The sequence below is a fragment of the Pleurotus ostreatus genome (assembly GCF_014466165.1).
Source record: "Pleurotus ostreatus strain PC9 chromosome Unknown scaffold_6, whole genome shotgun sequence".
NCBI classification, from domain to species: Eukaryota; Fungi; Basidiomycota; class Agaricomycetes; order Agaricales; family Pleurotaceae; genus Pleurotus; species Pleurotus ostreatus.
In genome coordinates, this window is record NW_023503161.1 from 916,360 (window position 1) to 934,520 (window position 18,161).

The 18,161-nt window shown below is 49.3% G+C and overlaps 7 protein-coding genes across 7 annotated transcripts; 4 read left to right on the forward strand and 3 right to left on the reverse strand.

Moving 5' to 3' along the window:
• Positions 1-564: 564 nt before the first annotated feature.
• On the forward strand, positions 565-1,962 carry PC9H_008561 (uncharacterized protein; the record flags this gene model as incomplete). Its single annotated transcript, XM_036778070.1, has 5 exons — positions 565-671; positions 730-849; positions 1,478-1,594; positions 1,654-1,761; positions 1,860-1,962. 5 exons carry the CDS (start codon positions 565-567, stop codon positions 1,960-1,962), a joined length of 555 nt encoding a protein of 184 aa, XP_036629498.1.
• Positions 1,963-2,663: 701 nt separating this feature from the next.
• PC9H_008562 (uncharacterized protein) lies at positions 2,664-3,470 on the forward strand (the record flags this gene model as incomplete). The annotated part of the gene is made up of 6 exons (XM_036778071.1): positions 2,664-2,684; positions 2,738-2,765; positions 2,813-2,848; positions 2,904-2,984; positions 3,034-3,086; positions 3,138-3,470. The coding sequence occupies 6 exons, from the start codon at positions 2,664-2,666 to the stop codon at positions 3,468-3,470; spliced, it is 552 nt and encodes a 183-aa protein (XP_036629499.1).
• Positions 3,471-3,913: 443 nt separating this feature from the next.
• Positions 3,914-6,544, forward strand: PC9H_008563 (uncharacterized protein; the record flags this gene model as incomplete). Its single annotated transcript, XM_036778072.1, has 15 exons — positions 3,914-3,940; positions 4,014-4,149; positions 4,203-4,293; positions 4,454-4,523; positions 4,584-4,841; positions 4,947-4,961; positions 5,012-5,037; positions 5,073-5,131; positions 5,183-5,266; positions 5,324-5,365; positions 5,427-5,447; positions 5,503-5,747; positions 5,806-6,000; positions 6,070-6,140; positions 6,199-6,544. The coding sequence occupies 15 exons, from the start codon at positions 3,914-3,916 to the stop codon at positions 6,542-6,544; spliced, it is 1,686 nt and encodes a 561-aa protein (XP_036629500.1).
• Positions 6,545-9,048: 2,504 nt separating this feature from the next.
• Positions 9,049-10,755, reverse strand: RPN3 (26S proteasome non-ATPase regulatory subunit; the record flags this gene model as incomplete). Its single annotated transcript, XM_036778073.1, has 5 exons — positions 9,049-9,183; positions 9,231-9,607; positions 9,659-10,071; positions 10,131-10,438; positions 10,489-10,755. The coding sequence occupies 5 exons, from the start codon at positions 10,753-10,755 to the stop codon at positions 9,049-9,051; spliced, it is 1,500 nt and encodes a 499-aa protein (XP_036629501.1).
• Positions 10,756-11,036: 281 nt separating this feature from the next.
• On the reverse strand, positions 11,037-13,579 carry PC9H_008565 (uncharacterized protein; the record flags this gene model as incomplete). Its single annotated transcript, XM_036778074.1, has 14 exons — positions 11,037-11,322; positions 11,384-11,513; positions 11,570-11,957; positions 12,010-12,092; positions 12,141-12,207; positions 12,260-12,273; positions 12,328-12,394; positions 12,447-12,553; positions 12,609-12,723; positions 12,780-12,932; positions 12,991-13,041; positions 13,091-13,116; positions 13,354-13,386; positions 13,441-13,579. The coding sequence occupies 14 exons, from the start codon at positions 13,577-13,579 to the stop codon at positions 11,037-11,039; spliced, it is 1,659 nt and encodes a 552-aa protein (XP_036629502.1).
• Positions 13,580-13,967: 388 nt separating this feature from the next.
• On the reverse strand, positions 13,968-14,952 carry PC9H_008566 (uncharacterized protein; the record flags this gene model as incomplete). Its single annotated transcript, XM_036778075.1, has 3 exons — positions 13,968-14,186; positions 14,239-14,776; positions 14,834-14,952. 3 exons carry the CDS (start codon positions 14,950-14,952, stop codon positions 13,968-13,970), a joined length of 876 nt encoding a protein of 291 aa, XP_036629503.1.
• Positions 14,953-16,258: 1,306 nt separating this feature from the next.
• Positions 16,259-18,126, forward strand: PC9H_008567 (uncharacterized protein; the record flags this gene model as incomplete). Its single annotated transcript, XM_036778076.1, has 7 exons — positions 16,259-16,444; positions 16,493-16,569; positions 16,621-16,736; positions 16,787-17,343; positions 17,411-17,554; positions 17,612-17,934; positions 18,009-18,126. The coding sequence occupies 7 exons, from the start codon at positions 16,259-16,261 to the stop codon at positions 18,124-18,126; spliced, it is 1,521 nt and encodes a 506-aa protein (XP_036629504.1).
• Positions 18,127-18,161: the final 35 nt, after the last annotated feature.

Genomic DNA, 18,161 nt, shown 5'->3' on the forward strand with positions numbered 1-18,161 from the left:
GGTCTCCTGGATTATATAGAGGATATATGGCACAGGTATTCACCGGGGTCCTTGGGTGTTACCAGGCTGTGCCACATCATTGTGCCACACATGTCCGCGAGTGCCGTTCGGATAATGATAATAGCGGAGCGGCCAACATTCGCGACCGTTAGACAAACGATGCGCCCTTTTGTTCGCCCACAAGTACTGTTATGACCTACACCAATTGTAAGTAAGTAGAGTGGAATGTTTGAGAGGCCTTCTGTAGGCGCCGTCACAATGGCCCTTCCGCAGGCGTCTAATCAGCTGCCTTCTCGATCCTGAACGGGCGGTGCTTCTGCGTACTCTCCATGGACATGCACTGCCGTCATGTGGACAATGCAGTATTCCCGTTAATAGCCATCGATTAATCTGGATCATCAAGCTCTAGAGCTGTGGTGAGCCGTGGCATCGTGGCCAGCGCTCCCTCGATCCCAATAAGCCTCTTCTATTCATCAGCGCCAATACAGCCGGAAGTATGACTGCACTGGACACGGAGGCCGTCGCGGTGGATCAATTCCAGTAGGTTGATATGAATCATCCCTAATGTCTCATCTGCATGCACATTCTGCTTGCGCAAGGATCGCATCTGCATTCTCCGTTGCGGCAGGCAAGGACGTTGCTGAACGCTCGCCTAATCCCGGCACAAACCGGTAAGTATGTCATTCACATCGAACTAGAATCATATTGATCCCTTGTTGCTCGTTGCAGAAATGATGGTTCAACTGCTGCCGTCGGTTTAAATACTCCAGGGCAAGAAGAGGAAGAGGAGGAGGAGGAGGAGGAAGACACGAAGGACACTGCCGGGGAAGTCGACGATGACGGCAATGGGTGAGACCTTCCCTGCCCCTTGTGTGATGTGTACCGCATATTTACTCGTTCTCAGTCGTGGAAAGCACGTCTACCAGGTTAAAGGCAACGAAAGACCCAAACCCAAGCCCAAGCCGCATTAAATCTTACAGCCCCTTCTCAAATTACATCTACAAACCATGTACCAGTCTACCATCTTGATGATGCAATTACGCCATAAATAAGCTTCAAGATCAAGGCGCCTAATTCGTAGATGTGGGTCCCTCCTGGTCCTTCGAAGTCGACAATTCGTCAACATCAAGATGAGCATTTGAGCACCCTACTTGGCCAGAGTTTCCCAAGGTAGTGTGAGGTTTCTACTGCACGTCGATTCTTCGCTTCATGTCCGTGCTCTTCGTGGTTCTTCGGCGCCTGATAAGATGATAACAGTGGCTAACGCGTCTATCGATGAGGGAATGCCGTGATCAGCAAATGTCATTGGACATGTATATAAGGTTGGGACGCGCAAGATAGAGCTCAGGAACGCTATGACTTCAAGAGAGACCCAACTCACTACAACAGCCACAGATCCAAGGTAGCGACGTTCCTTGTAGTGGTCTTCTATATGTTTTCTGTCATAGGAACTGATGATCAGGGTTTCCATTCCTAGCCACGAGCATGCCGACGATCCCATTCCGAAGGAAATGCTCCGCGAAGGGGGCGACGTCGAGGACCCACAGACAGGGAAGCCACAAACTGTGACAGACGCGAAGGCCACACAGACTCAGTCAGTCATGTAGATCCTGCACCTGCTTTCATCCATCATGCTGAACACTCCGCCGGCAGACCTGCACATATAGACGCTGGCTCAGAACAGGCCGAGCACCTGGACGGTGCCGACAATGACGACGAAGAAGAGAAAGAAGAACCCGAGGAGGAGCCAGAAGAGGATGGGTGAGTGCTTCTTTGACGAACTACTTCAGCTCGTTCACGCCAGGACTTCGGGGGCAGACCTCCAAGACGGAAGTACGTAGCATCGGCGTTAGCGCTAGATCATCTCGTCTAACATCACCCAGGTGGCGAACCCGAGGGCCCCCCACCTTTGGGAATAGCAGGGGAGGGAATCCGCATTCGGTCCGCGGAAAACCCAAGTGACTCGACTATTCCCCCTGCACTTTGTATCCAAGCAATGGAGCTCTTCAATCAGTCTTGGACAAAAATGTATATATGGACTCGATCAACATATGAAAACGACTGTACCCGACAAATGCGCAACATTTCTGCTACCCATGGTGTTTATTTAGGATGAAACTGGTATTGGTATATAGTCAATGTTTTTAGGACAGTATTCAATGGTATCTTAACGATACACAAGGGACTATTGTCAGCCCTTGTTCAACGTTCAACCCTCCACTAGTAACAGCCCGTAATGCACGCTTATGCATACTATGCTGACGGTAACCAAGCACAATTAAGTGCTGATAATCGTTTCCCGTTTCTTTTGCAACGTTTTGTCGGGGTAGCATACTTAGTTCGTAGGAAGACAGGTCAATAATGACTTGCAACTTAGGGCTCTTGATTACTGAATCATATATGTGTTGATCGGTTTTGAGCTGTGCTACGCTCAGATACCATACAATACTACATTTATCATTCGCTCCTGGTGGCCGTTGGCAGTATAGAAGCGGTCAACAGACCGACTGAATACTGATTGAGGAGGTATCGCCCCTGTGCTCGCCCCTTTCCTGCTGACTAATATTCTTTAGCATCTGTCGAGTTCCTCTCACTCTCGGAGGTCAGCGCTTCAGCTTGAGGTTTAGTAAATCATCATGTCCTTCCTTCGACGCCTGTGGAATATGGTTGGTATAAATAAACCCGTGAGTAGCTGCCATGGTCCTTCCGCCTGTGGATCATTCTCAGGTTCCAATAGACGCGATTCGTTGGTGGCGATTTGGAAGGTGAATGGTGCCCAAGATACATGCGTCCTGTTGACCTATAAATCTAGGCAATAGATATTACGAGTGGGCCAATCCAAACAACGGTGAGAGAGAAAGAGTCTCACATGTTCGCGCTGAACATGACGCGTGAATTGACAGCTTCGAGGACGCGGCGAAGCGTAAAATACTACAAGGAAGACGACATGTGGCTATATGTTGGTGGTCAGAAGAGATTGGCTGGTGCGTGGCAGTCCCGCTAATCTGCTCTCGTTGCTGATCGTTGCTGTAGTTCAGTGGTCGTCTTGGCTCAGCCATACGCGAGCGCATCCGCCAACTATCGAGGTTCGTTGGGTACAATTCGGTTCAAATCGCGCCCACTTACTGTGTCGACAGGAGCTACAAGCTGACGTTCTGCGCCAGCAGAAGGTGCAACATAATGCGGCATTAATTGAGGCTAAGGAACAGCACGAGCGTCAGGAGGCGTTACGGATAGGCGGCGGTGTACCGCCTGCAATCAGCGACAGCGACCACAGGGCTGAACCTTACGCAAGCCACGAAGCGTTCAATCCGCAGCGCCTCACAGCTAATGAGTCGAACCGCACAACGTCCAACACGCCCCTTGGCCGTGGAAATGATCTTTCCCCACCTGACCCTAGGCCCAACGATGCTCGACACGTAGACGATACAATTCCATGGACGCCTCAGTCTAAAAGATCCAGAATTTAAAAGTGGGGCTACCTGTAGATAAAAGTAATGCTCATTCTGATGTTAGTGTCTAATCAATTATATCCCTTCCATAAGTGCCTTTACGCCCGATAAGACGGAGGTATCTTGCATCTCGACTCCAAACTTGACTTGCACTTTTTGACTCGAGCCATTCAGAGCATAAGCGCCCATAACTGCTACACCGCATCAACCCGTGAGGCAGGCAAGGTATCATTAAGTTATAACATTAGCTCTCCTCGAGGCCATGTTTGCTCTCTGCCACTCATGATATATCACTACTATCGTCGTCTATCGGCATTGCTTCGACTCTTACAGCAAGTAACGCGCTTCTTACAGAAAACACAGCGCAAATTTCGGCCGCTGCTCGCATTTGTATCTTTTCTGCGGCGGACGATACCCTTCTTGCGCAAGCGCTGCAATTTGTCCGAAGGACAGTCTCAGGGATGTGGAAACGGAGAGGCGGCGGTCAAGTGGAAAGCTTGCGATGAACCCTGCACGGTCCTCGCCGCTAGTCGAACCCCGGGAGTGGCTGCGCTACCGCAGGACGGCCATACAGACTCGGAGACGGTTCTACGCTCAAACGATACCCCCCTGGCTTCGATCGCACACCCTACCGACCCGTTAACGACGACTCTCCAATTGTACCAGAATGTAGCTTCTCCTACGACCGAGCAGAAAGGTGCGATTTCTCCTCAAGCGCCATGTTCCTTCCAATGTTGAGCATCGTGGAAGATAACGGTCCCCCCATGTTGTGCCGCGAGAATCCGGATTTCTGGGCGATTTCGCCTACCTATTTTAAACGATATGAGCGACCCAGAAAGATGTAGGTGAGGATTCGTTGTGTATTCGAGATCACCTCTTGAGCAGTGTTCAAGCTCTCGCGTATGGGAGGATACCAAGATACCACCGTTATCCCGGAGGATGGCAGAGTGGGTTTTCATTTTATTCCAGATTGATGACACATTGTTGAACAACCGCTATAGCGCTGCTCTGACTGATTGGACTGCGTATGAACATCCTGAAGGGGCGTTGTATTTTCATCATGAATCCAAGGTGACAATACATGTGAATCTTTGAATATCTATCTGACCTATTCAATTTATTCATCCTCAGAATATCTTCACCGATGCTAGCCTTCGAACGCCGGCCGTGCTCGAGACCATCTCGGGCTTGGTAAACTCCTTCACATATTTCGTCGAAGCTAACGGCATCGACCTCGATCCATCAACCGAACTTGTCCTTGATTTGGAAGAGGCTGGAGAGGATAAAGGTCGTTGTGGTTATTATCTCGTCGACCACGAGAATCGAAGCATTTTCTGGCTAGACGAGTTCGAAAAAGCTGATCTTCCCGATTGGAATGAAGTCCCTGGTGTAACTGCGGATGCACATATACGTGCGTCAGAAGCTCCCATCATTGATTAGCCTGTTGCCTAACCCGTCTGCTAGGACATGAACTTGAGGCTCAGTATTGGTTAGGGCCTTTATAACTTGGTGAGTTCGCGGTGCTGGGTTCACAGTCGATGTCCTAATTGTTGCACTAGGTTACTCCCCCGACCTCATCATCTGAGTTAGGCTTCATTGCGAGTTTTTCCCTCACACTAGAAAAATAACGCAGGATTTGGTTGACGAGCTCAGAGATATGCTCACCCACGCTCTTGGAGGTAAGTCGTCTAAAGTAAAGTGAACAGGGGTAGAACACCGTCCATATATAGATGTTTCCACCTCCCCACTATCCACCATTGAGTCTACCGAAGACGAACTGAAAACCATGCTTCAGGCTGTCACGGCCGCAGAAAGTAAATATTCCCTTCACCTTCTAGTCGCTCTCCCACCAATAATCACCTTCATCATAGAACAAGTCGGCAAACTAGCCCCAGGCTCGATGTGTCTTCTAAGTGAGTTTTGAATGTAGACTTTCCCCTCCGATATCTAATCACTTGTATTCGTGCTCACTAGGTAGATTCATGCACATCAGAGGTTGTTTTACACACCGATCAGGTAATGCCTTTGTGCTAATTTGTATCATCCACAGCCCGTCATCGGTTCATCAATTTTCATGGCCAGCCTGCTGCTCGGCTGGGTCGAAATCAGGCCATATACGACGAATCGGATGGCCGATCTTATCTCATTACATTACTATCACCAATGCTCTTCAGCGCGCCTGAAGTCCATCTCCGCATGCTTCGTGATATATACGTCGATCAAATCGTGTACGCCATGCACATCAACAAGGTCATCTCTAGGTTAAACAACGAATGGCAGGAATTTATCCTCTATGTGAGTGTCTTAGATGATATGTACGAAGTGCTTCTTAAATGCGATCATGTGCGCATAGGCCACCGTGTTGCTGAATGCGAACGTTGCGGTCCTGGCTATCCAGAGCGTTGATGATGGCGGCGCAGATGGTACCCGAACTCCGGTACAGATCTCCAGCTATCTGTCCATAGCCATGAGTATCGGCAGTATCATTCTCGGCCTGTTGCTTGTCAGACAAAATAGGACCAAGGGCAAAGAGAGTGCTCCTGAGGCTGTGAGTAGCGCCCATTTTATTAAATCCTACCGCTGCTCACGCGCTCTACCTGTCAATTCGCCTTCGCAGATGAGATTCATGAGCAGGCATTCTTTGGAAATACTGGCCATCCTTTACAGCCTTCCATACGCACTGCTCATGTGGGCGTAAGTCCGAGGCCTCTCCATCAAAGGGCGATACTGATTATTATATACTTAGGATGCTAGCATTCGTGGGTTCTTTCAGTTTCTTGTGTTTCGATTCGACGAGTCTCGTCACTCGTCTGCTGGTGGGAGCTGTGTGCGTCGTCATTACGGCCCTTATCGTTTGGTGTATTTGGTATGCTTGGGAAAGCAGTGGCCACGAGTCATGGTGGAAATCTGCTTTCGAGAAGCTAGTAGCATCAGTGCCTCAAGAACAAATCATGAGCACAAGTGAACACGCCGAGCACGGAGACGAGCGGCGTGCTGTAGATGGCGAGGGATCTAAAGGAGGGTCTTGGAGATTGTTTGCGATGTTTAGGGCGAAGAGGGATTCCATGGATTCCGAAAGGACGACCGTTTGATGTGGAGACGTGGTGGATACGTAGTTTATTTAATATCATTATATGTACCGCCTCCTGCTTCAGAATACTGCTGTGTCGCGGCTCTCGTCAATTTGCTACTAACTTTGTCGCCGCAGGAACGTCCTGACTAAATGAATCCCGACCCTTTCCTCTCGAAATACGCCCGTTTTGTTTCAATATCATCGATTCGTCCATCACCTCTTGTGGGCCTTTGGTCTAAACAAATGTTTCCGGTAACCCTTCGCTAAGAAGAAACGACCGGAATTGCTACTTCCATGCTTGCGCCCACTCAAACTTGATCGTCGTATTCAAAAGATGAAAGGGCATAGCGAGACTACCTGACTTGTCTCTATTACGGCTGCCTCCCCCTTCCTCGACGCTTGGCTAAACAGCCCGGCGATGTACGCTTTTACACCCGGACGTGCTGTAGTAGTAAATGTACGCGTAGACTAGTAGTATAGTCTAATAAAATGCGAGGGTCCGCCTCCGGCAGGACAAGTCCGTGCAACACCTGAGTGAACTAAGTGTGATAAACGATGAGTCCGAGAGTAAGAAAGAACGTATAAGGAACTTCGGATGCTCCGGATGGCTTCGGATGGCTTCGGACGTGCTCAGACGCGGACAGACAACTTGGCGTGGGATAGTACGACGAGGACAGCAGGAGAATGATAAGGACGGCAGGAGAAAGTAGCTTCGGATCGGACTCGGACTCGGACAACGGCGAACTCTGACAGCGAAGAGGAGAAAACATCGGATGACTTAGGTTCTGACTCGATGTGGGGGGGAAACAGATCTTATTCCTCTAACTACGAGTATAGACGGTTTTTGTAGCTAAGAAAATATCGGAAATGTCCGAAAAGAAAAGGAACCAGGAACAAATGATGGTGCTAGTATAGTCCAAATATTAGAGTCCGAAAACAAGGAGAGACGAAACATTGATCCAAGCTGTCTGATCCGTTATCACGTGTGTCCGGTACGGGTTCGTGACGTCCGAGTCCTGGGTGAGCGCGTCCGAAGAGTCGGAGAGGGGTCGATAGGGGATAGGGGAAGCCGGACTGCACGGAACGAAAGGGTTCAACCCTTACAGTGCACACCACCAGATACGCCAGTCGCCGTGTTGGTCTTCGCCCACGGCGCAGCGGAGCACTGTGGTCGCTATACCCATTTTCATACTTCCTGGAGCGCAGACCATGGTATCGCAGTCTTCGCTTATGATCAGCGTGGTTTCGGGAGAACTGCCCTCGACGCTCAGAACCGCACTCCTGGGTCAATGTATGGGAAGCCAACTAACTTGAGGACCTTGAATGGGCAATAAACACCGTACAGGGCGCATTCCTCGGTGTGTCCGTATTCCTCATGGGATGCTCCATGGTACGTAGTCTTCAATGATCCCGATGTATTCAATGAGCATGTCTTAGGGCGGAGACATAGTTCTGGGGTACATGGCTCGCCAAAATCGCCCTTCAGAAACTGATACTCTGATCCCTGGTGTTATCGCGGGAAGCCCGTGTGTTAAGCTGACCAGAGAACCACCGAAGGCGCTTCTGTGGGTGGCTCATCAGATTTCGCGCATTCATCCGTACATACCGTACCCTCTTCGAAATAAGCCTGAGGTAAACTTGCTCAAAGTCCCCACAGGTCCTCCTTCCTCACTATTCCATACATATCTACATTGTACAGGACCAGGACACCGTTTGACAGCGACTCTGATAGGGAGGCCGTCTCTTGACTGACAACCATGTGCATTGGCGTGAGGATGTCGCGGTATGGTTGAATCTGTTTCCCTTCGCTAACACTCAGACGCCTCATCTTCGTACTTCAGGTGCTTTTCTTCCATGGAACGGCTGACCCACAATGCTCTGCTATGAAAGGGGCAAACTTTCTCTTTTTCAGGTCACTTCCAGTGGCCGCGCAGCAGTTGTACGATAAATTACCCGCTAAGCGCAAGAAGATGGTCACATATCCTGTGCGTGTCTACTTTCGTGAAAACATTAACATACTTATCCCATCTCGCTTATTTGGTAGGGCGCTCGTCACGAGCTACACAATGTACCAGACGGAGTGAAGGAAGAATCACTCCTGGCAATTATTAACTTCATTAGGACCATCTGTGGGTTTCATGAGAACTAGATAGCCGAATACAAAACTGTTCAGCGGGTGGGTCGGTGACGCCGAACCTGGCTCTTGGTTTCAAGAATGTAACACTTGACTGCGCCGCTAACTTTGCTGTGTCTATGGAGGGTATATCCCATCCTCCTCGGTGGCCCACCTGAGGTGGCCAGTGTTGCTGGCAGCGCTGAAACATCTGAATCAGGATCCCTGCCCCCCTGCCCCCCTGCCAGAGTTTATAGCTCGGTGACCGTCAAACAGCCATTGGGTCAGAAATTCATCATCATCCAGGCCAATTGGTCGTAGAATACCCCAGTCAAGCATTCAATCAGAAACCGATTGAGAGTATTGGGTGGATCGAACAACCGGGTCTATTTACACAACGTGAATGCATCCTAGAAATCGCCTCCCATGTCGTCATCATCGATGTCCCCGTCCTCAATCCCCTTTGCGATGTGTTTTTCCCGTTCTCTGACAACCTCTGCCGCCGCGAGCTCTTTGCGATGTGCGTTGAGCGGGTATCGCATAGCCTACGTATACTCAGAATGTATACCAAAGGGAGAATGATTAGACCAACCTTGACGCTCTCGTTATGTAACTCCAAGCAGTACCCAATGCGCCTAGAAAACGCATCGCTCACTTCAGGACCATACCCGCTCTTCTGGTTACCGCATTCCATCCAGCCTTTCTCGTGAATGATCCGCCCTTCAATAACCCCGTCTCTGATGGCTTTTCCAACGATATACTCGGCATCTTCTTCCGAGTCAAGGTGAAGTTTGACGCAGATATCGCGTAGGGATATCCGCGAATACGACAACGATAGCCTACGGATACCAGTCTTGATTACGTTTTGTCGCAAACGGACAATTAAGGTATATGTTTTGTCGGCTTCGAATTGTGCCGCGTGCTTGGAAAGGGTACTCTGGAACTGAGAAAGGGACCCAGTGCGTACAGCTATCGATAGGGTCAACACAAAGATTACTCGGCCGTGAAAGGGGATCCGACCTTTTACAAGTTCGAAGTAAGCATTCAATGCCTTCTGTAGTACTACATGTCTGAAAAGACCCCGCTCCGGGATGTCACCCATTAGGAGCTCCACAATAACAAACAGCTTGTGGACAGCCTGGTAGAAGCCAGGGGCGGTCTTTGGGGGTGGTGCTCTTCTGATTGCCTGCTGCAGATTGATGTGTGCCTCGCTGTAATTCAATTGAACAGCCTTTATTCGCCCGAGGAAGTAGTGGTAGCGGGCATGTTGGGAGTTAGCAGCAGATACAGGGAAGGTGGTTTTGGAGATGAGTTTGTCGGCTTGATCGTACAAGCTGTAGTGGAGGTAACTTCGGAGGAGTCGGTTAATCAGAGATGCTTGAGTTTCGTCATCATGCCGAAGTGAAGCAGTGCGCTGCGCAGCCAAGAATAACCTAAGGCATAGTTATCGAAATGAATCAACGGTTCAGAGCCTTTAGATGACAATTCATACGGTCTAGCATCGGCCAATTCTCCTCCAAGTTCATATGCCCTTTCCACGGCGAACCAGATCTTCGACGCAATGGGGTCCATGCTGCGGCGGTTCAAAGCTTGCATTTTCTCCACTGTTTGCTGCGCCAACTCCACCGCTTTGGCATATGTTGACGGTGATGATAATAGATGGTGAAGAATTAGCAAACGGAAGTAGATATCGGCTTCTGGAACAGGTTCGGGGGTACCCGTCTTCGAGTTCGTCGTGGGTTCAACGTCCATGGCATCGTCAGACGGCGCCGCCGCAGGGACCCAACTAAGCAGTGATTTCTTTGCCGCAGAGTCTGTATCCACCGATCAAGCACTGTACACCGTGTCACATATAATTGAAGCCAACCTTTGGGATATGCGGCTTCAATTGCATCTCTGAGCACTTTATTGTCGATCTTCTTCCGCAGGCTTGTCAGGGAGCGAAGGACGCGATGCGTGAAACGCGGTTCAAGGGTGGACACCGCGCGTTCGATGAGAACAATATTAGTCTTGATTTCTTGGACCGGGGTTGGGGGCTCTGGTTTGGGCTCCTCTTTCTTTGCCTCATCCTTCTTGTCTTTGGATTCATCTGCAGGCTTCATATCTATGTCGGCCATGGTGAAGAAGGAAGAGGATGAGAGCCTAAGCGCCCAAGCATGACGCGTACTGACCAGGCGCTAAAATACGACCGACCATATTCCTCGCGTGAAAGGGCGACGAAGGATCGAGCGATATTGGCGTTATAGTCAGAGCCATGCCAGGTAGAGCGACAGTCAATCATTGAATGTATTCAAAGGTAATCAGTACTAATTGACTCAAGCAGGAGTCTTCGAAGTCATAACGAAGCAAGAATTTGGAGAGGAGAAAAACGAAATTATTTGTATCAGGATGTGGGACTTCACGCTGCCAAATCCTCAGGTCGCTTCACGTCTTCAGAAGCACCAACATCAGGAGACTTCCTGTCCCCTTCACTGATAGCAACTCCAGAGCCCGTAGATCCCGCGTCATTGAAATCGTCCGGGATGAATATCCCTGCTCTAGTCGCAGCGTCAGCGAATCGGGCCCTATCGACTTCTCTCCTCTCGAATACTCGGAAAGGTTCTCCGGTCCTTTTGGAACGGATCATGTAGTATGCGCAACGAAGGCCGAACGCCCCTGCTGTCCAAAGCATGCTGCCAACGGGTCTGGAATAAGACAAGTCCAATCAGTTTACACTGCTTAGTGTTTGGGAGAAGCAAAACCTACGCGGCGACGAAAGCTCCAAAGGCGGACCAGTCATTGGCGTAGAGGCCCTTCTCCAAGATAAGGAGTCCTCCAGCAGCTGCCGCGTTTCCGTCGTAATAAATAAGACCAAAGAAGAACACCGTCAAGAAGCCTAGAATTGATATGTGAGTTCATAAATTATTGATGAAGTCCCTCTAAGGTACCCACCGCCCAAGCCACCCACAACTACATCAAAGCCATTCAAGAAATACAAGCTCGGTATCAACCCCAACAAAATGGGGGGTAATAGAGCCGCCGATACCAAATCAGCAATCAAGAACAGCACCAAGATGTTTAGGCCTTTTGTAGCCACCACAACAGCAGGGATGTTGACGACGAGGATGATCCTCACCCACCACATGTTGATTTTGTTGCGGAAGACATCGTTGCTGAGAGTGGCAACGATGGCGACCTGGAGTGTATCGTAGGCTGCGCAAGACATCGTCAAGGCGAAAACGATGCAGAAGCCGACAACCCAAGTAGGGAGCGTTGAGAGCAGGATGAAGAAGGATGCGCTGCCCGCGCCTTCGACCTCTGGGTCGATGAGGCCTGCCCACTGTACGATACGTGTCAAAAGTTGTGCGGCAGCAGAAGGTGGAAGGACTCACGTTGGCAAGAATGCCGGAGAATCCGACAAGGGTGAGGATGACAAAAATGAAAATAGTGGCACCGAAGCAACCCCAGAATAAATCTAGACACGTCGTCAGCCACGCGTATACAACAAGAGTAAGTAGCTCACCCTTGTCTGTCTTAGAGGAAAAGGCGCGTTGCCAATAGCCAGATAGGAAGTAATTGTTGAATACAATCTGGAAATTTGCCTCAATATCATGGCAGCGAATACACCAACAGCAGGCTTACGGCGACAGGGAGAACTAGTATGGATCATCAGAATAACAATAGTTTATGATTGAGCGTCGGTTACTTACTATACAGGAGCTGCCAACCGAGCTTGGTAGCGTGGGTCAACCCAGAGTCAGGAATAGCACCCTTATCCTACGATGAACGTTAGTATGGACAAGAAAGGGATACATCTAGCTCAACGTACGATATGCACGTTCACGCCCACTGCAATGGTACATATAATCATCAAGAATATGATCATAACGCCTTGGATGTTATCGGTAATCAGGGATGTGCGTAATCCCCCGACAGCTGCGGCCCAACCTCGTCAGTAAACACAAAGACAATCTTCGTTTGAAGAGCCTACCAGTATACAAAATCGTCACGACTACCTCCACGATTGTTGCAGGAAGACCATTTAATCCTGTCAACGAGTTGATGACGAGGGAAACGGATGTGAGCTCAGAGCACATATACAAGAACTGCAAATGGTGTTAGCTTGCGTGGTATTAGAGTGATATTGGAAAAATATACACACCATCGTCAAGACTGAGAATATGCTGAGGAACAGCGAAGCGACGATGCCAAAGCGTTCGCGGACGTATTCAGTGAGGACGAATCCATGAGGGCAGGCCTTGCGGATGCGAGAAGCGAGGAAGGGGAAGGTCATGATCGGCAACGACGATGCGATCTTTGACATGGAGTTAGTTGAATGTTCAGCAGTGAATAAAGAAAGGATGAGAACGTACTGCATATGTCAAGACGCCTTGCACTCCAGCAATATTGCCAATTTCAGGATACTATCGACAGTGAGACCGCGAGATAGGTCATAAGCAGAGAAGTGGTTACCGTGAATAGAATCCCAGAGCCCAAGCCTACAACAAATGTAAGTATGAACAAACTCGGAGAGAAGGAAAATACTGGAAAAGGCATGTTCCATACGCAGCAATTATGCTGTTCAAGTTCAAACGGTTGTCCGAAGGACTCTCAGCCTTGCCTGCTTCGACAGTCCCCCAAATGGGTGATTGCTCCACAGGCTGCAGCACCCGCAATGCCTTTTACAAACGTACGGTTGGATTGTCCTTTCCATGTCTTTTCCAGTATCTACTGACCAGAGGTAGCGAAGTTCAGTGCGAGAGGTAAAGCTATATTTTACGTCAATTTTTGGGATCCAAGATAAGATAACTCGGAATGCGCACCGGACTGCGTTCGAAGCGAAGCCAGAAAGTCGCTTTTTGACCTGGCGAACTTTATGCCTACGGCTAAACCAAATAGCAGGAAGACGCAGTAGGTGGTGTAGATGATAGCATTTGACGCATGCTCGGAGGGGACTCCCATTGTCGCAGAGGTTGACTAGTTGGGCCGTAGAAAGCTAGGCTGAGGGTCGAAACGATGCATTTATACGTCGACAACACGACCTGTGATAAATGGCGAGAAAAATACCTGCAAGAATGAACGATCCCTGAAGCCAAAATACAACCTCGTTGGGCTGTAGATAACGTTCAGAATCAACCTGCTGAAGGACTGCACCCTGTGAAAATTGCGGGACCTATATCAGGTGATGGGAGATCATAGGAACCCCTGATCCCTCCTATCGTTCTTCTATCTTGGAGCTTGCCAAAAAACGGCAGACGACGACGAACGGATAGGACAGATTGCCTGATGGTGTCCTTCAAATATGTGGCCAACAATGTTGTTCGTATTTTGGACATACAAGAATAAATATCTATTTTTGACGGAGTCTCTGCTGGCCAATGCTGACCAAAGCCTGCTTTCCCGCGAAGACGGTGGGGATAGCCAGTATAGCACCGTACAACAGCACCTGGCCGAGCTTGAGCTCAATCCAGTACCAAAACAGCAACACTTCAAAGGCAGTGAGGGTAGCAACGAAAGGTACGATGCTGGGGGAAAAGAGACGCGGTACACGCGGAGATATTTTGGCCCACTGCTCACGCAACAGTCAGTGACACGTTGGAAATACAAGCATTGGGACGCACCAAGCCAAGTAGGACGACCCAGGGAGCTAGTACCAAAGCGGAGAAAGCCGCAGAAATAGTTGTCGGGGGCAGTTTCTGATCGGGACGGAAAGTGTGCTGGATGACTGGAAGCGGATGGAAGGAGGCCTCGTCTGGGTGCTGAGGTGGTGGGTGCGAAGCGGGGACATAGAGGTCGAACAGCTCAATCTTGAGGGGTGAGTGCACGTGCGAACCAATGATGAGGGTGACTTTCAAGGGATCTTTCGATGTCGGAGGCAAAGACAACGGAGGTTTTGCCATATTCTGAAACCCTTGAATGATATGAGACACAAAGTGGCGGTGGGGCCGACTTACCAGTTCGAATTTGGCCTTCCCCGCGCTGTTAACTCGTAGCGGCTGAATCCCCTCCTCCTGCGAAACCTCGTCGTAGAAGCGGAGAAAGGTCTGGTGCGGTTGAACACCATTTCCAGAGTCCTTCTCGATCACTTGGAAGGTGATTTTGAGGGTATCGGTGGGCCCTAGGCTAAGGGGAGGTGAAGCCTTTTTCACCAGAGATATCCTGCGTGGTGTCCTTCAGTAGCCTCGCACGCGCTGGCTGAGAAAGGACATTGCTTACGGTTCCGCTCGTGCTTGAGATGCATTTGTGGAAGTAATCGTAAATCTCGGCGACTGGAGTGTCAGAACCGACGCCTGCACGAGCGGTACGAGGAGGATGAGTGCACCCAAGAGCATCATGGAAGTAAATGGTTATGAACTGGAATTGAGGAGACGTGTAACGAGGGAAGATCACGTGTGGTTGCTGGATAGGAGATATGGGGGGAAAGGAATCATCGGAGAACATCGTTTAAAGGATAACCTGCTCTAGAATATCCCCCAAGGCGAGCAAATATTATCTATGAAAATTTCAGATGTCACTTGATGTCTTTTGAGGATCCTACTCGTGCTGTCGTTTGACTTTGCCCATGCACTCACACATCGGACGACATGCGTGTGTCCGTATAACTGGGAGAGAGTAGACACTAAATTTACTCATTGAAAACTTATAATGGACTATCCATTTTCTATCACTAATACCTCAATTGAGGACTGTTATCGCACGTCAAACCCAGCGATCCAATCGCAAAACTGTAGATATGATGGAGCACGATGATCCAAATAGCCCGATTTCTTCTTGGAAAGGTATAGGTAAAAAACTTGTGAATCAAATTTGAGCCCACAGCACTTTACTAGACCTTACTCCAGTGGACTATAGAAGCTCCTATTTCGAGCTCTGAGCACGTGTCGTCTTCGCGATCGAAGGGATGGAAGTCAGTCCTCAGACAGTCGCCACTCAGAAACATGTCAGCGAAGCCCTCCAAGCGACAGCGACGCCGCAAGGCGACGGATGAAACCAAAATTACACCCTGTTACCCCCACACCATCCCGGTCGAAGTTCTTGCAGAGATCTTGACTCTTTGTACTTCTCCTAAAGATCTGCTCGCAATTGCACGATGCAGCAAATATCTCTGTTCTACATTAGTCGATGTCCGCAACTCTTTCATATGGCGACGTGTGAGGGAGACCATGACCCCTGAGGCTCTGCCAGACCCATTGCCGATGTTTCCTGAACCAGCATACGCAGCATTTGTATTTGACGGTGGCCATTGCGCGGTGCGTATGATTCAGTATCATTACTATGATGTCTAGCATACTCATGCGAGTGGAACAGGTCTGCCAGAAGTATGTAACGAGAAGCTATGCGTCCTTCGCGTTGAGGATTCGCCTTTGCTTTTCGGTGAGTGATGTGATACACTCATTTGGCGTAAGACACTATGTTCGCGGTATTTAGCCTCAATGCTGCAAAACTATCGTGTAATATTGCTCGCTACGTTCAATCCTAATCTCCGACCTGATCATACCAATTTCAGATCTCAAATGCACCCGATGAGTATGCGGGGTCCGGACATTCACTTACGAAGATGGTACCTTGTGGCCGAAAATGATGTCTGCTTCGGTTCGTCATACATTTATCTATCTGACTATCTGAGATTCCTCGCCAACTATGTCAATAGAAGGCAGCATAGAGCTGCTTCATTCTTGGCCAACTGGGCAAAAATTGTACATGCGGAGAGAAGATCGGGACGCCGCAGCCGCTCAGTTCCTGCTCACAGAAATCTCTCCAGAGGCGAGGACTGCTTACATCCAGGAACGTGATACTAACCGTGCTTGGGTTCAAGTGCATATGGAGGTCAGTGTTTTCATTGCATGTTGTTCATTCAGGCATGATTGTGCGTAGTTCTATGCTAGACTGTTCGCATGGTACCGCAGGTATCGTGCCCATCGAAAGACTTGCAAAGTCCTGAATGACCAGATGTGTGTATAGTCAACTATCGTTGGTCGTGGCCATCGCTAACACCATGACAGAGCTAAAACTATTTGCGCACGGTGGGGCTGGAATTTTTGGGACCTCAAGACTACGAAGGCCTTCAGTACTCTATATGCACTTCGGAGTGGTGATGGTCAAGAAATATCGAATCAAGGTACGTTGATCGTCTGTACCCCGTGCTGTGTAGTCCCTCACTCCCACAAGATCTCGAGGTTATTTCCAAGACAGTCTCAGATGAGATGATTGTCAAAATCGAGAAGAATCACAACCGGAAGGAGCTATTGGCGCAAAGGGAACGGATCCGCATCATTGAAAACCACTATAATCGTCTTCGATCCTCAGAAGGAAACGCGAGGATGATTCTGCCAAATCTAGCCACATTCAAAACATTCCCCATCATCTCTTCGTTGCAAACCGCGTCGGCCGACGTCGATACGGACATGGACGCACAGTTGAAGTCGAATGGGCTAGTATTGAAAGTATTGAACGACGAGATCAAGCAATGGGTGAATGATGCTAAGGCGAGGATGTGCTGCATATTGGGGTCTCCGGGATGGAAGACCTCAGACCTGAAGGGTCTCCATCTTGTTCAGAGGGTTGATGCTCGGTTTGTGTGCATGAGGTGCGAGGGGACCAGGAAAGATGATTTCATCGGCAAGAAGCGCAGTCTAGAATTCAAGGATGCCTGCGGACACAGTTGTCCATCTTTGGGCGCGGAGAACGCTAAATGGAACGCAGATTGGTTCAGAGCAGATGAGAAGGTATGATTTCTTTAGCATTGCCTCTAACACAAACTCCGTATGCATTGTCAACGACGCTTATGTGCAGGCTATAAACGTGATCACGAAGGTTCTGGTGGCCACCTCCGTTGATCCTAGTTTCCCTGAGTCTTTATCGGAACTGAAAGGTATGGGGTCTGTCTTTGCATGCTCCTCATGCGAAGCGGCCATTGTAATGGGTTTTGAGGCCATCGTATGTGGCCCTTAGCTCCAAAGACTGTCCCCCTGACTAATTTCAATTCAATATCAGGCCGAACACGCTCATCGACACGATAATATGGAGGTCGCCGTGCTGAAGCAATACGAAGCGAATCTTATCTTAACGCACCCAATCGCACACGGGCTTACGAAGAAGATTCTTGTTGGCTCAGAGAAATCTCTGCAACCAATGAAAAGATTTGGTTGTAGACATTGCTTGCAATCGAGAACAGGCAAACATATAGCTGGTACGGTTGGTACGAACACCAGCAAAGCAACTGATGCTGCCGCCCCACCCACGAAAAAGGCGGAAGAAGGGAAAGAGAAGTTGGGTTTGTTCACCTTTAACGGGCTACGATCGCACGTTAAAGCGAAGTGCGTAGTATATTCCCCGTCATAACTTTAGACATTGGTATTTTTGTGCTGACTATTCTCGACGTCTTGATCAGGCACGGCGTCCTTGCGGTTCGAGATGAAGATTACTTCTACAATGACCCCCACTCCGCCACTTCGCTGCCACCGAAGTCTCTAAGTGACTACTTATTCGAAGCGCTGTGGCGTCAGTGATCTATTCTGGGCGTATCTAAATTTGCAGTGAATTG